General features: G+C 37.8%; 1 protein-coding gene across 1 annotated transcript in view; it reads left to right on the top strand.

Annotated features, from left to right (window-relative positions):
* LOC132178067 (serine carboxypeptidase-like 50) overlaps positions 1-8,164 on the top strand; it is a 10,091-nt gene extending 1,927 nt beyond the window's left edge. Inside the window, exons 3-4 of the mRNA XM_059590528.1 lie at positions 881-1,568; positions 8,054-8,164. Of these exons, the coding sequence (XP_059446511.1) occupies positions 881-1,568; positions 8,054-8,164 (799 nt within the window). The remainder of the gene's footprint in view (positions 1-880; positions 1,569-8,053) is intronic.
* Positions 8,165-13,919: the final 5,755 nt, after the last annotated feature.

Genomic DNA, 13,919 nt, shown 5'->3' with positions numbered 1-13,919 from the left:
CTTTGATGTGGACTCTAATACTTAACTATTAGGGGCGACTTTCAATAGTCGCCCCTAATAAGTCGCCCCTAATGAGTAAATTTCTTGTAGTGAACTAAGGTTCAAGCCCTTATATATTCTATGCAATTGAATGATTAGAGACACGTACAATAATATTCTATGAATTTGTTTGTTGGTAAAGTATTTTACTTTAAATAAATGCGATTTAGTAGTTGTGACCTTTCGAGGTATGCACTTTCTTAATTAAGTGCCCTTTGGTATTAGCATTTTTTAAGTTACGCTCTTCGATAGGGTCGCAAGTTTTTTTTTTTTTTGGTGCCTTTGATTCTTAGCGAAAGTGACGTAAAGTTTTAAAAATGCAATTTGTTTCAACTAAACAAGTTAAGGGGATGATCCACAAGTCATTATATGTTATATAAAAACATCCATTAAAAATGTTTTAAAGGGAAAAATATAAAAAAGTCCCCCCAAACTACTAGCTGTTTTCGATTTAGCTCCCTGATGTTCCAAAAGTCATAAAGTAGCCCCCCAAACTACCAAACTTTTGCATTTTGGCCACTCCGTTAGTCAAAACCGTTAGTCTGGACAGAAACCACGAAACAACGCCATTTTATGAGGGTTAAGTTACGAAAATGCCCTTATGTTTTTTTTTTTTTTTTTTTAAGTAGGAGCAAAACGGCGTCGTTTTTGCTTAGGGTAAGAGTTGTATTTTTGATTTTATTTTGTTTAGTCTCTCCTTCACGCAGCCTCTCACCCGGTCCACTCCTTCACCCAACCCCCTGCAAGACTGGCATGCCGATCATTGGCTTCCCGTTCACCCAGCCCCCTGTAGGCCCCCCGCGGTGCGCCGCTAGTGACGGAGGCATGGGTGAACGGGAAGCCCAAGAGACCAATTTTCTGTTGCCAGCCATCTTTTTGCTGCGATCACTTCGTTTATTGAATTAGACCCTCTGTTCAAGTCTCGCCTGCTATACTTCGTAGGTGAATGTTATGCTGGGAAGTTGGTTCCAGCAATTGGGTACCATATTTTGAAGGCGAATGCTTACTTGCCGGTGTCAAAGTGGGTGAACTTGGCCGGCGTCGCTATAGCGAACGGGTTGACGGATCCGGTGAACCAGGTTTCTACTCACGCTACGAATGCTTACTACTCTGGTTTGATCAATGAGAGGCAGAGAGATGAGTTGGAGAAATTGCAGAGGGTGGCAATTAATCTGACCAAAATGGGCAAGTGGAGAGAGGCAACAAACGCAAGAAGCCACGTTCTGAGTATGTTGAAAAGAATGATAGGGCTGGCGACATTGCATGATTTTAGCAAGAAAGATCACCCATACGAAACGGAAATGGTTTTTGATTTTTTAAGGAAAGGAGACGTGAAGAAGGCTTTGGGAGTGAAGGAAACATTGGTTCAAGACGTGTGCAGCGATGATGTCGCGACTGCTTTGCACGACGATTTCATGAAGAGTGTGAAGTTCATGGTGGAATTTTTGGTGAAGAGGAGCAAGGTTTTGTTGTATGAAGGGCATCTGGATATGAGGGATAGTGTGGTTTCAACGGAGGCATGGGTGAAGGCATGGGTGAACGGGAAGCTGACGATCGGCATGCCAGTCTTGCAGGGGGTTGGGTGAAGGAGGGGACCGGGTGAGAGGCTACGTGAAGGAGAGACTAAACAAAATAAAATCAAAATATACAACTCTTACCCTAAGCAAAAATGGCGTTGTTTTGCTTTGGGTTCCCTAACCCTAAGCAAAATGGCACCATTTTGCTCCTGCTTAAAAAAAAAAAAAAATACACAAGGGCATTTTCGTAACTTAACCCTAATAAAATGGCGTCATTTCGTGGTTTCCGTCCAGACTAACGGTTTTAACTAACGGAGTGGCCAAAATGCAAAAGTTTGGTAGTTTGGGGGCTACTTTATGACTTTTGGAACATCAGGGGGGCTAAATCGAAAACGGCTGATAGTTTGAGGGGCTTTTTTATATTTTTCCCATGTTTTAAAAGAAAAGATTGATTCGAAAAGACAAATAGACATACCATATATTGGAAAATGAATTCAAATATAATATTATTCATTTACAAAGAGACAACTCTCTCTCTCTCTCACTATATATATATATATATATATATATATATATATTATTGTTATTAGTAGTGACTCTCCGAGGTATGGACTTTCTTAGTTACGTGATTTTTGGCGTTACGTTTCTTTTAGTTGATCTTCCGGATAGGGTGACAAGATTACAAAACAAAAACAAAAAATTGTTAACTTTTTAACTTTACCAAAAGTCAAAGTTAATTTGGAAGAATTGAATTAATTTTGAGATGAAAAAAAAAATGAAGATGACTGTATATTATATAAATGCACCCAAAAAAAAGGTTTTAAAAGAAAAAGATTGATTAGAAAAGACTAATAGAAATACCATATCTATATATATGAGAAGTGACTAGAAGCTTGAATTTTAGCAATAAAAAAAAAACAAAAAAAAAAAACAATTGTATTAGAAATTTCAAAGTGACATTCGAAGCAAGGAAAACTTTATTATGGATGGAAATAAGTGTAATTTAATGCTTAAACAAGCAAAATCCCTAATGAAATTTTATGCAAAATCAATCAATGTGGATTATCCTATTTCCAATTAACTCAATATGGTATCAAAATGAATTCAAAGTTCCCATAGGTACGCCAAAAAAACAATTTACTCGTTAGAGTCAATTCTATCCGCTAACTTAACAGATTAAGTTCATTGACATTGACTTGAATCGAACACGTGTCACAATTTTCTTAGCTCTGACTTATCACGCTATCGGAACAAGAATAAAAAATTACATGTCCCAATTGTGAGTTTTCTAATACATTTCAAGCCATAGATTTTGTTTCACTGTAGAAACTTCATAACTTTGATGTGTAAAGCAAACCAACAGCTAAGGTTCAAGCCCTTATATATTCTATGCAATTGAATGATTAGAGACACGTGCAATAATATTCTCTGAATTTGTTTGTTGTTAAAGTATTTTGATTTAAATAAATGTGATTTAGTAGTTATGACGTTTCGAGGTATGGACTTTCTTAATTAAGTGACTTTTGGTCTTAACATTTTTTTAGTCACTCTCTTAGATAGGGTCTTAAGTTATTTATTTATTTATTTATTTTTATATTTTCTTTGATTCTGAGCAAAAGTGAAGTAAAGTTTTAGAAATGCATATAGTTTCAAATGAACAAGTGAAGGGGAATATGAAAACATCTATTAAAAATGTTTTAAAAGAAATGATTGATTCGAAAAGACAAATAGACATACCATATGTTGGAAAATGAATTCAAATATAATATTATTCATTTACAAAGAGACAATTCTCTCTCTCTCCCTCTCACACTATATATATATATATATATATATATATATAGTTAACTTTTTAACTTTACCTAAAGTCAAAATTAATTTGGAAGGATGGAATTAATTTCAAATGAAAAAAATGAAGAGGATGATCCACTAGTAACTGTATGTTATATAAAAGCACTCATACAAGAGGTTTTAAAAGAAAAAAGAATGATTGGAAAAGACTAATAAACATACCATATATATATATATATATATATATATATATATATAAGAATTAAGTCGATGCTCGAATTTTAAAAATAAAAAAAAATTCAAGAAAACAATTGTTTTAGAACTTCAAAGTGACAATCGAAGCAAATAGAACTTTATCATGGATCAAATAAGTGTAATAATTTAATCCTTAAACAAGCAAGATGCCTAATGAAAGTTTATGCAAAATCTGTCCATATGTTTTACCCTATTTGCAATTTGCTTAATATGGTATCAAAAAGAATTCAAAGTTTCATGAGGTATGCCAAAAAACCAATTTACTCCATAGAGTCAATTTTGTCTGCTAACTTAATAGATTGCATTCATTGACATTTGTAAAAGATACTAGGATCGTGTTCTACGAATAATCACCAAATATTTCAAAAACATGGAACTAAGACATTTAACAACATAAACCAAGCACATCGGAATTTAAACAACATCACAATCAATCAATCACGAAGTGGAGAACCCTTTGAACGCATCAAAGGTAAAAACCACTTCGGGCAGTCAAACCCAGGAAATCACTAAATGAAGATTCAGAGTTATAAGCTAGACAGTACTCACTCTCTGGAGGACCTCTAGACTTTACAAGAACAACAAGGTAAAAACCACTTCGAGCACCCAAACCCAGGAAATCACTAAATGAAGATTCAGAGTTATAAGCTAGACAGTACTCACTCTCTGGAGGACCTCTAGACTTTGCAAGAACAACAAGCTTCCCAGCTTATCTTTATCCTGACCATCTTCATGTTGGGATCTATGTGTATATTTGAGAAGATGAACTTCAAATTTTTTTTTTCTTATATACACAGTGGATTAAAACGATGCCCAAGATCTTTTCCCATCAAGATAAACATGTTTTTAGATTATTAAACAAACATATAAGTTATAATTCCTTAAATGTTGATTTGGCGTCTCCTAGGCATGAGGTCATTGAAGTGTCTGTTAGATCTTCTGACCTTGTTGGGCTTAATATTCGAAGTTGCAACACGCTTGCATACTTCATATATTCCTCCAAATTGATTTGTCCTTCATTGCGTTCTTCTTGTTTTTCAAGAACATCATTACGTTTTTCGCCAATTTTACGAACACTTGATCTCACATCAAAAATTTCAAGATTCCCCATCAAACTATCCAAAGATTTCTCCATATGAGCTTCTCTTTGATGACTGAAGATGACTATAAGCATGTGCTTATAATTGTTTTTGCTCAAGAACAAACAAATAACTAGAAGGCATAAATTGGGAATTAAATCCCTAAGGTGGCCGTGTATCAACTCTAGGGGAAGAGTGAGTTTGTGTTTTTGTCTCTCACAAAAATCACAAGCTTCAAGCCAGAAACTTAATGAATTAATTATGCCTTCACCTGCTCCTCTATTTATAGTATTGGGTGGGTTGGAGAAAGCAGAGTTCTAATCGAAGTGGGACTACGATTACAAGTCCTAATCCATTTATACTACACGGTTAAGGGAGCAAAAAAGACTCCCTTGCCCTTTTAGTGTCGCACGGCCAAGGGGAGGAAAAATTCCTCCCTTGCCCTTGTGGGCTACTGATCGATGTGGTCTTTTCATCAATCATAAAATACCACTCGTAATAGTACGAATCCCTATAGGATAGGACTATATTGAGGGTGTCCAATCTCAAGGATTGCGTGGGTGTAGTCATCAAGCTTTTCAAGATCAAATATAACTTAATTTAAATGATAATTCAATTGTTTTGTTTTTATAAAAGTAAATGCATAAAAATAAAGATAAAAAGTATGAGAGATAGAAGGAGTTGATTTCACCACTAACTGTATAACAATAGTCAATCCTAAATTAATAAGAGAAATTCATAATATGCATGATATAGGGCTCGTCGCACTCGAGTAATCAAGAAAGTATCATTATTAAGGAATAAGTATAATCCATCTTCAGTTGGCACGGACCGTCCACCTAACCACTAAGATGTGGTACAACCCGTCTTCCCTAAGTATAGATTATCTAATTCTTTAATAGGATACATACAATCAAGGAAATAGTATAACCCATCTGGTTGGCACGAACTATCTACCTAAATTACACCAAACTATGGTGTAGTACAATCCGTCTTTCCAAGGAATGGCCTATCTAATCCTCTTGATCATTTGTCAGTTAAAATCGTTGTATAACAATCTTTCACATAATCACAAAAAATATGAAGGATTGAGTTCAATCAATATAAAAGACTTTTTAGGACAATAGAATAATTTCATGATGATTGAATATAAACATTAAATACAATTCTCAAAGTTATACAACCATCATGCATATAGAAAAAATCAAATTAAAATACAATTAAAAGTTAAATACTCTTTCGCCTCCTAGGGTTTAAAATCTTTATTTTTTATCCCTTAAAGTTTCATTTTTATCATAGGAGGTATCTATAGTTTTCATAAAAACGGAGATGGTACCTTCGTTAAAATTTCGTCCAAAACTTAACGGAACGCCATGTCAGCACTAATCAAATGTCGCCACGTGTCATATAATTAATTTTTTTAAGAAAATATTTTTAAAAAAAGTTTAAAAATTATATTTTTTCAAAAAAAAAAAAAAAAAAAAAAAAAAAATTGGGTGGCTCATTGTCCTTTGTAGCCACCAATAAATGAGTGTAGCCAACCCAAGGAGGCAAAGGGGTGGCCGAAACCACCCTCAGTGGGTTTGGGGGTGCTTTCTCCATGGGGGAGGCGAGAAGGGCATCAAGGACTGTTGCAGAGACCTACAAGAATACCCATTTCATTAGAGACCCAAATAAAAAAGATAGATAGAGCAAACGAAAAAGAGAGCGTACCTCAGGAGAGCCCAAGAAGACAAGGGGCTTCTTCTTGGAACAGAAGCTTAGAGAAGAAGATGAAGAGGTGGAACTCTGGAAATAGAAACAATGACGAAGCATTAGCGAGGAATTCATCGTTGTCTCTTTCTTTCTCTCTGTTCAACGTACCGGATGGGGGTGGCCCACTGGGGAAGGTTTCGGCCACCCCAGGCTGTAGCCCAATATATATATATATTTGAAAAAAATATTAATCTTTTTAATTTTTTTGAAAAAAAAAATCTTAAAAAAATTAATTATATGTCTCGTGGTGACATTTAATTAGGGCTGACGTGGCATTCCGTTAAGTTTTGGACATAATTTTAACGGACGAACTATCTCCATCTTTATGAAAATCACAGGTACCTCCTGTGATAAAAATGAAACCCTAAGGGAGAAAAAATAAAGAGTTTAAACCCAAGGGGGCAAAAGAGTATTTAACCCTACAATTAAACTATTGTTACTTGGAAATGGCTACATCAGCGCCCTATTACAAATTTACTTGGTCATCCTGGTGCTGGGATGGCCTCTAAGATGATTTGTTACTTGGAAATGGCTACATCAGCGCCCTATTACAAATTTAGATCATTTGTATCTAAAACTAAGCACACCTTCTCTTGAAGGATAAGTAATCACCAGGAGGAGGATAAGCGTGAAGAGAAGCCCCAACCAAACAATCACAAAGAGGAATGAAAGTAGCGAAAAGAGTTGATGGGTGCTGACAAAATCATGAAGGAGCTGGAGAAAAAGCTCGAGCAGAAGTTTGCGGAGATGGATCGCAAGGATGTGGAAAGAAAGTCAACAATGATTGACAAAGTGTTGATGAGGATAGGCTCACCCTTCACTAAACGGGTGAGCTACCCGAGAAGTTCAAACCTTCCGAGATGCTGAGCTTCATAGGGACAGGAGATCCCATTGAACACTTGGAGAATTTCTAGACCCACCTAGACCTCCATGCTAGCCTAGACGAAGTGCCATGTCGCGCTTTCCCTCTTACCCTCTCAGGAAGTGCTAGGGATTGGTTTCGAAAGCTACCCCCGAACCCAGCTGACAAATTTGAAGACTTGTGCAAGAAGTTCCTAGCCCATTTCCTGGCTACTAGGGTAAGGAAGAAGTCATCGTGTCATCTGCTCACCCTTTGACAACGGGATAGTGAATCTCCAAAAAAGTTCATTATCCGGTTCAACCTGGAGTAGACGGAGGTTCAGAATCCTCCTGAAGATATAATTTTTTCCGCACTTTAACAGGGCATATCTCCCGAGGAGTCGATAATGACGAAGTTTGCCCGAAAGCCGCCGGCCACCCTCTAGGGGTTGATGGATAAGATTGGAGAATTCATTAACCAAGAAGAAACATTGAAGGCATTAACTAGTGCAAAGAGACTAGAAGAGAAAAAGAGGAAGGATCCCAAGAAGTCAGGGAAGAAGTACAGAAGAAGAAGAAGTTCAAAGACTTCGACTTCACACCATTTACTATCGGGGTTCATGAGATATTGACGGAGATCAAGAATGACCCAGATTTTCGAAGACACCCCAAGATCACAGGTGTTCCTCTAAGCAGGAATAAAGACAAGTATTGCGAGTTTCACAAAGGAGCTGACCACAATATCGAGGGTTTATAGTCCTCCATATGCTCATTGAGAAATTCATTAAGAATGGAAAGCTAGTCCGGTTCATAGGAGAACAAAGAAGTCAGCAGAATGACAACCGAAGAGGCAAGCCCCAGGAGTACAAGCCTCGGGAGTACCCCTAGCGAGGACAACATAGGGACAATCGCCCTCAGGGCAATAGCAGGGGCAAGGAGAACCGGGATCGGGAGAGACCACCCCGAGACAATGAAGAGCGAAGAGCTGATCATTGATGGGAGTGAAGCAAGAGCCAGCGCCATTAAGAGGTCGGGAAGGAAGGCGCACTAGCTGAGATCTGGACGATTGAAGGCAACTCCGGAGGAGGTGGAGAGTCCAACTCTTCAAGAAAGGCTTATGCCCGACAAGCGAAAAATTGTGAAGTTTATTCCGTTCGAAGACCTTTGAAGTTTTGGAAGAAAGAATCCCTAGTGATCGAATTCTCAGATGAAGACTACGCGGGAGTGATACTCCTGCACAGTGAAGCCCTGGTCGTCACCTTAACCGTGGCTAATCATAAAGTCCACTGGATCCTGGTAGATAATGGGAGCTCAGCTGATATTCTATACCTCATAGCGTTCAAACAACTCAACATCCAGTGGGAGAGGATCACCCCGGCGTGTCTCACATTGACAGGATTCACAAGAGAAAAAATACAACCGCTCGAATGCATCGAGTTATCATCAATGGAGGGGGTTATCATCAAAAGACTCAGGCACGCTCAGTCTTTTCAATTCAAAAATCAAGGCCAAGTCACCTTGCCATGGATGTTCAAATGGAAGGGATTATCATCAAAAACCCCAAGCATGCTCAGTCTTTTCAATTCACGAGAGAACAAATACAATCGCTCGGATGCATTGAGTTATCATCAATGGAGGGGTTTATTATCAAAAGCCCTGGGCATGCTCAGTCTTTTCAATTCAGAAACTGAGGCCAAGTTACCTTGCCTTGGATGTTCGAATGGAGGGGGTTATCATCAAAAGCCCCGAGCATGCTTAGTCTTTTCAATTCAAAAACCGAGGCCAAATTACTTTGACTCAGATGTCCGAATGGAGGGGGTTATCATCAAATGCCTCGGGCACGTTCACTCTTTTCAATTCAAAAGTCGAGGCCAAGTTACCTTGCCTCGGATGTTCGAACGAGGGGGTTATTAGCATGTTATTAAACAACATAGTAACGAAAGCACAAAGTCATAAAATTTTCAAAATGTTTCTATTAACAGAAGTGCAAGAGTTTACAAAATCTAGGAGTTTGAGTTTTCACCCTCCTCCATTACATCATCAGAAGGCATTGTCTGTAAATCAAGTGCAGGTGGATGAGCAGCGTACACATTGATCAAAGGAACGCCATGGATCAATTCCTTCCTGATCAAGTACATCTCATCAGTCGCAGATAAAGGAAGTGGGAGATACGTCACTTCTACCTCCTTGAGATCCACTGGATACTGGTCAGGCTTTGTGACCAGCTCTCGCATATTCTCAAAGCCCCAGTTAAATCTATGAACCCACAACCGGTCCCGAAGCCAAGGAAAGAAAGACATCTGCTTCATAGCCCTCGAAGCTTTGGCCTTCCAAAACTGGTACTTTGTCCGCAATTTCTTGCATTCCCCCTTGTTGAAAATAAGATAAGGCGTCCACAAAAGGCACGCCTCTACGTGTACAAAACCAAGTGATACAACACTTGGCTTGTAAGTAGAAAACTGACATGTCAGTTATTCTAAAAACAAAACTGCTATCTTCATCAAAATGGGTGATAGTATAAATACTCTCATATTGAATGGTTTGAGAGATGTATGAAAAAAAGGAAAACAGAAAACAACTCTCTCTTTCAATATTTTTTTTTTTATTGGTGCTCTTAGACTGTGGATTCTGTGAATATTACTCCATAAATTTTTGGTAGTGTATTCCATCACTGGGAAAAGAAAGAAGTTCATTGGAGAATTTGATTGCAGTGCAAATAAGGTACTGTTTCATTTCGCTGTGCATATTATTTTTTCTGACATTAGTATCAGAGTCAGGTTCTGTGTTTCTCATTGTTTGTATGCCTGTGTATACATGAGAAATTGCAATGAAACCAAGTTTCTGATTAATATACCATTTTCGTTAAATATATGACCTTTAATGGCAAATTTCGAAAATGAATGAATTAGACCACAAACTTTATACATTGTAGAGAACATTCAAATGAATATGCCTACAAAATTTGGTGATGATTGGACATGTATGTTGAGAGATATAACATTCTTAGTTGAAGAACATGAAACTTTGTTTTTTATTTTTCTGATAATTGTTTATGATCAAATGCATTAATTTTTCATATGATTAGATTCTACTTGTCATAAGGTTTAATTTGACATATGAAATGCGAAAAAGGGACCTATAATGAGGGAGACCTGAAGGATTTAAGTTTCAAGGCGAATCTGGAAATAGGGCGACAGTTGGGTGTTTAGAGGTAGAAGAAGGCCTGGTTTAAATAACCGTTTATAAATTTGAACCATTGCACCTTATCAAGAATTTGCTTTGGCCTAATGGCTGGCAAGCAGTGCAATTACTGTAGCGCAGTTTCGATTCCCCTCGCCTGCAGATTTTTTGGTAACTTTCTTTTTACTGAAATCATGCAGTCCACATGTGCCTTTAGTAAAAGATAAGGGCAACCTATGCCGTGTGGAAATAGTGGCAAACACAGAAACCAATGGGCTACTGCAAACCATAACACATATGCATAATTGAGTTCCGTTTGTTATTTATAATACAATAACACATATGCATAAATGAATGAAAATTCATTTGTTGAAGAGATTGCATGTTAAATGTCTTTTTGTACAGTCTGTTTAATATTGGCATGCCTGTAAAATTGTTAGGGGTTGTAGTAATTTTTTATGGATTTATTTTTATATAAGGATTGTATATCAAAATCCATAATTATTTCTTTGGAGAAATGTAACGCATGCTTACTCTTTTAAAATTTGTTGAGATAATTTTTAAGAGCATGTGTAGCCCCTAAAATGATGACATTGAATTTATTCTTGGCATGATATTTATGTTTGTTGCCTAGAATTAATTTAAATAGTGGGAGTTATGGTTGAGTTAAATTTATTTTTCTCCTATACATAATTTTGTGCGAAAATTAAGTTAAATATTAATATTTATGACACTTGTGGCGCGGGAGATGATTATGAAGCTTAGCGATTTTTAGATCTTGCGACGTGTTAATAATTATTTTATTTAACTTAGATTATCGCTGCAAATTTTTATGTGTGTATAATATCCCTTTGCGCAATTTCTTTGTAGTAATATGGCTTCAAAAAGTATTGTTGCTGATTTGAATAAAGGGGAAAAATTGGATGGGGAAAATTATGACATATGGCATCAAAAGATTCGATATGTTTTAAATGAACAAGAGGCCTTGGAGACTTTGTCCCATTCACTGACTGAGCCAATGTAAGGGATACCGAACAAAACATAAGAGATTTTGTTGCTTTTGAAAATTGGCGCAAAAAGGATCAATCTGCGCGCTTTACTATGTTAAGCAGCACGCACAATGATCTAATTGGTGAGTTCGAAGTATATCCAACAGCTCAAGATATGTGGGAAGCACTGAAAATAAAGTTTGGTGGCACTTCTACCACTAGACTGCGTGGATTGACCATGAGGTTTGACTCCTACAAGATGCGCACAGATCATACAATGAAGCTGCATCTGAGGGTGATGTCACCCATGATCCGCGAGCGCACTGATGAGCAGCAGGTCCAAGCGGAGATTCGTTCACTACCAAGCTCTTGGGAAGCTATGAGCCAAAATCTGATGCATAATGAGAACATTAAAACTTTTGATGATGTTTCGCGTCATTTGGAACTTGAAGCTGAGCACCTAGAGGCTGCTAAGCCCAATAGTTCTGCATATTTGGCTGAGTCAAGTTTGCGCAGGGCATATAGGCCTAAGCGCAAGAACAATGACAAACATGGAGCTACTAGACCAGGGCCCAAGAAGGCAAAGACTTACAAGCGCAAGAGAGGTAAACGCACTAGTAAAAAAGACAAGTCTAAGCTGCTTTGCTTTAACTGCGGAAAAGAAGGCCACTTCGCTCGTGAGTGCACTGAGCCGAAGAAGGTACTCTCTGACTTTTCTCACTATGTTTATGTATCTAGCCATATTTTGGTTGCTCATTCCTCTCCTATGTGGACTGTAGATTCGGCAGCAACCAAACATGTAGCTCAAGATTGGGTCGGATTTGTGGAGTATCGTCGAATTCCTGTTGGGAGTCGAGACATAAAAGTGGGGAATGGAGCTAGTGTAGAGGTACTTGGTATTGGTACCTACAAGCTGGACTTGCGAGGTGGACGCACTCTATTACTCCATGATATGTTATACCCTCCCAAGATTCGACGAAACTTGCTTTCTGTAGTTACGTTGCTTACATTTGGTTTTCAGTTTGTATTTGATAATGGTGTTTACATATATTTGGGAACAACATATTATGGATGTGGTTTTATTTCAGATGATTTTTTTAATATTGGATTTGGATTATTCTAGTTATGATAAATCATTTGCTTTATTGACTTCTTCTGATAATGTTGATTCAATTAGATGGCATGCTAGGATTGGCCATATTGGACAAGAAAGGATGACTAGATTAGCTAGAGAAACCCTATTAGGCAATCTCGCTAAAGTGTCCATGTCCACATGTGAACATAGTCTTATGGGAAAGTCAATTAGAAAACTGTTTGGAAAAGCCACTAGGGCATCTTTTCCATTGCAATTAGTCCATTCAGACATCTGTGGCCCAATGAATGTAAGGGCAAGACATGTGGGGTTCTATTTCATCACATTTATAGATGATTTTTCGCGATATGGTCATGTTTATTTGATTTCCCATAAATCAGAAGCATTGGATTGTTTTAGACGATATATGAATATGGTTGAGAATCAATTTGACAAGAGTATTAAAACTCTAAGAACTGATCGTGGACGAGAATATCTTTCTGAGCAATTTAAAAGGCTTTGTTATGAAAAGGGAATCAAAAGGCAACTTACGATGCCAAGTACGCCACAACAAAATGGCGTGGCGGAAAGGAGAAATCAAACTCTACTAGAAATGGTTAGATCAATGATGGCGCAAGCAAACTTACCAATATCATATTAGGGGGATGCACTTTTGACTGCTGCCTACATTCTTAACCGAGTGCCCTCCAAATCAGTACCTTCTACTCCTTATGAGTTATGGACCGGCAAGAAACCCAATTTGAGTTACTTGCGGCCATGGGGCTCAGCAGGATTTATTCATGACACTTCTCATAAGTATGGGAAATTAAGCCATAGAGGAAAAAAATGTATCTTTTTAAGATATTCAGAGCATTCCAATGCCTACGTGTTGATAGGAGAACAAACCGAAGGAAGGGTGACTGAGATAGAGTCACGAGATGTTGATTTCATCGAAGATGAGTTTCCAACCAGAGGTGAGGTTGAAAGAAATTTAGAGCTTTATGAGACTTTGGATCAAGAGGAAGGCGCTATAAGTGGCCTAGTTGATAATGAGGAAGAAATTCCTCAAATTCCTAGGGATAGTGGGAGCGACTTGCCGCCTAATGGGAGCATACCACTAGTGGAGGATTCACAACAACCTCAACCGCGTAGAAGCAAACGTGGAAATCTTCCCCGTCGTCGTTTTGAGATTGAAGGAGAAGCTTTCATGATTGCTCCGCATGATGATGATGAGACTAGGACAGTTCAAAAGGCTCTTTCGTCTTCTGCAAAAGATGAGTGGATTAAAACAATGAATGATGAGATTGAGTCAATGAAGACTAATCAGGTCTGGGATTTGGTGAACCTACCACTAGGGCGAAAGACCATTGGGAACAAATGGGTTCTTAAGGTCAAACGTAAG

Source organism: Corylus avellana, chromosome ca4, assembly GCF_901000735.1.
Source record: "Corylus avellana chromosome ca4, CavTom2PMs-1.0".
Classification (NCBI taxonomy): Eukaryota; Viridiplantae; Streptophyta; class Magnoliopsida; order Fagales; family Betulaceae; genus Corylus; species Corylus avellana.
The sequence above is the reverse complement of the archived record's forward strand: the minus strand, read 5'-3'. Positions and strand labels throughout refer to the sequence as shown.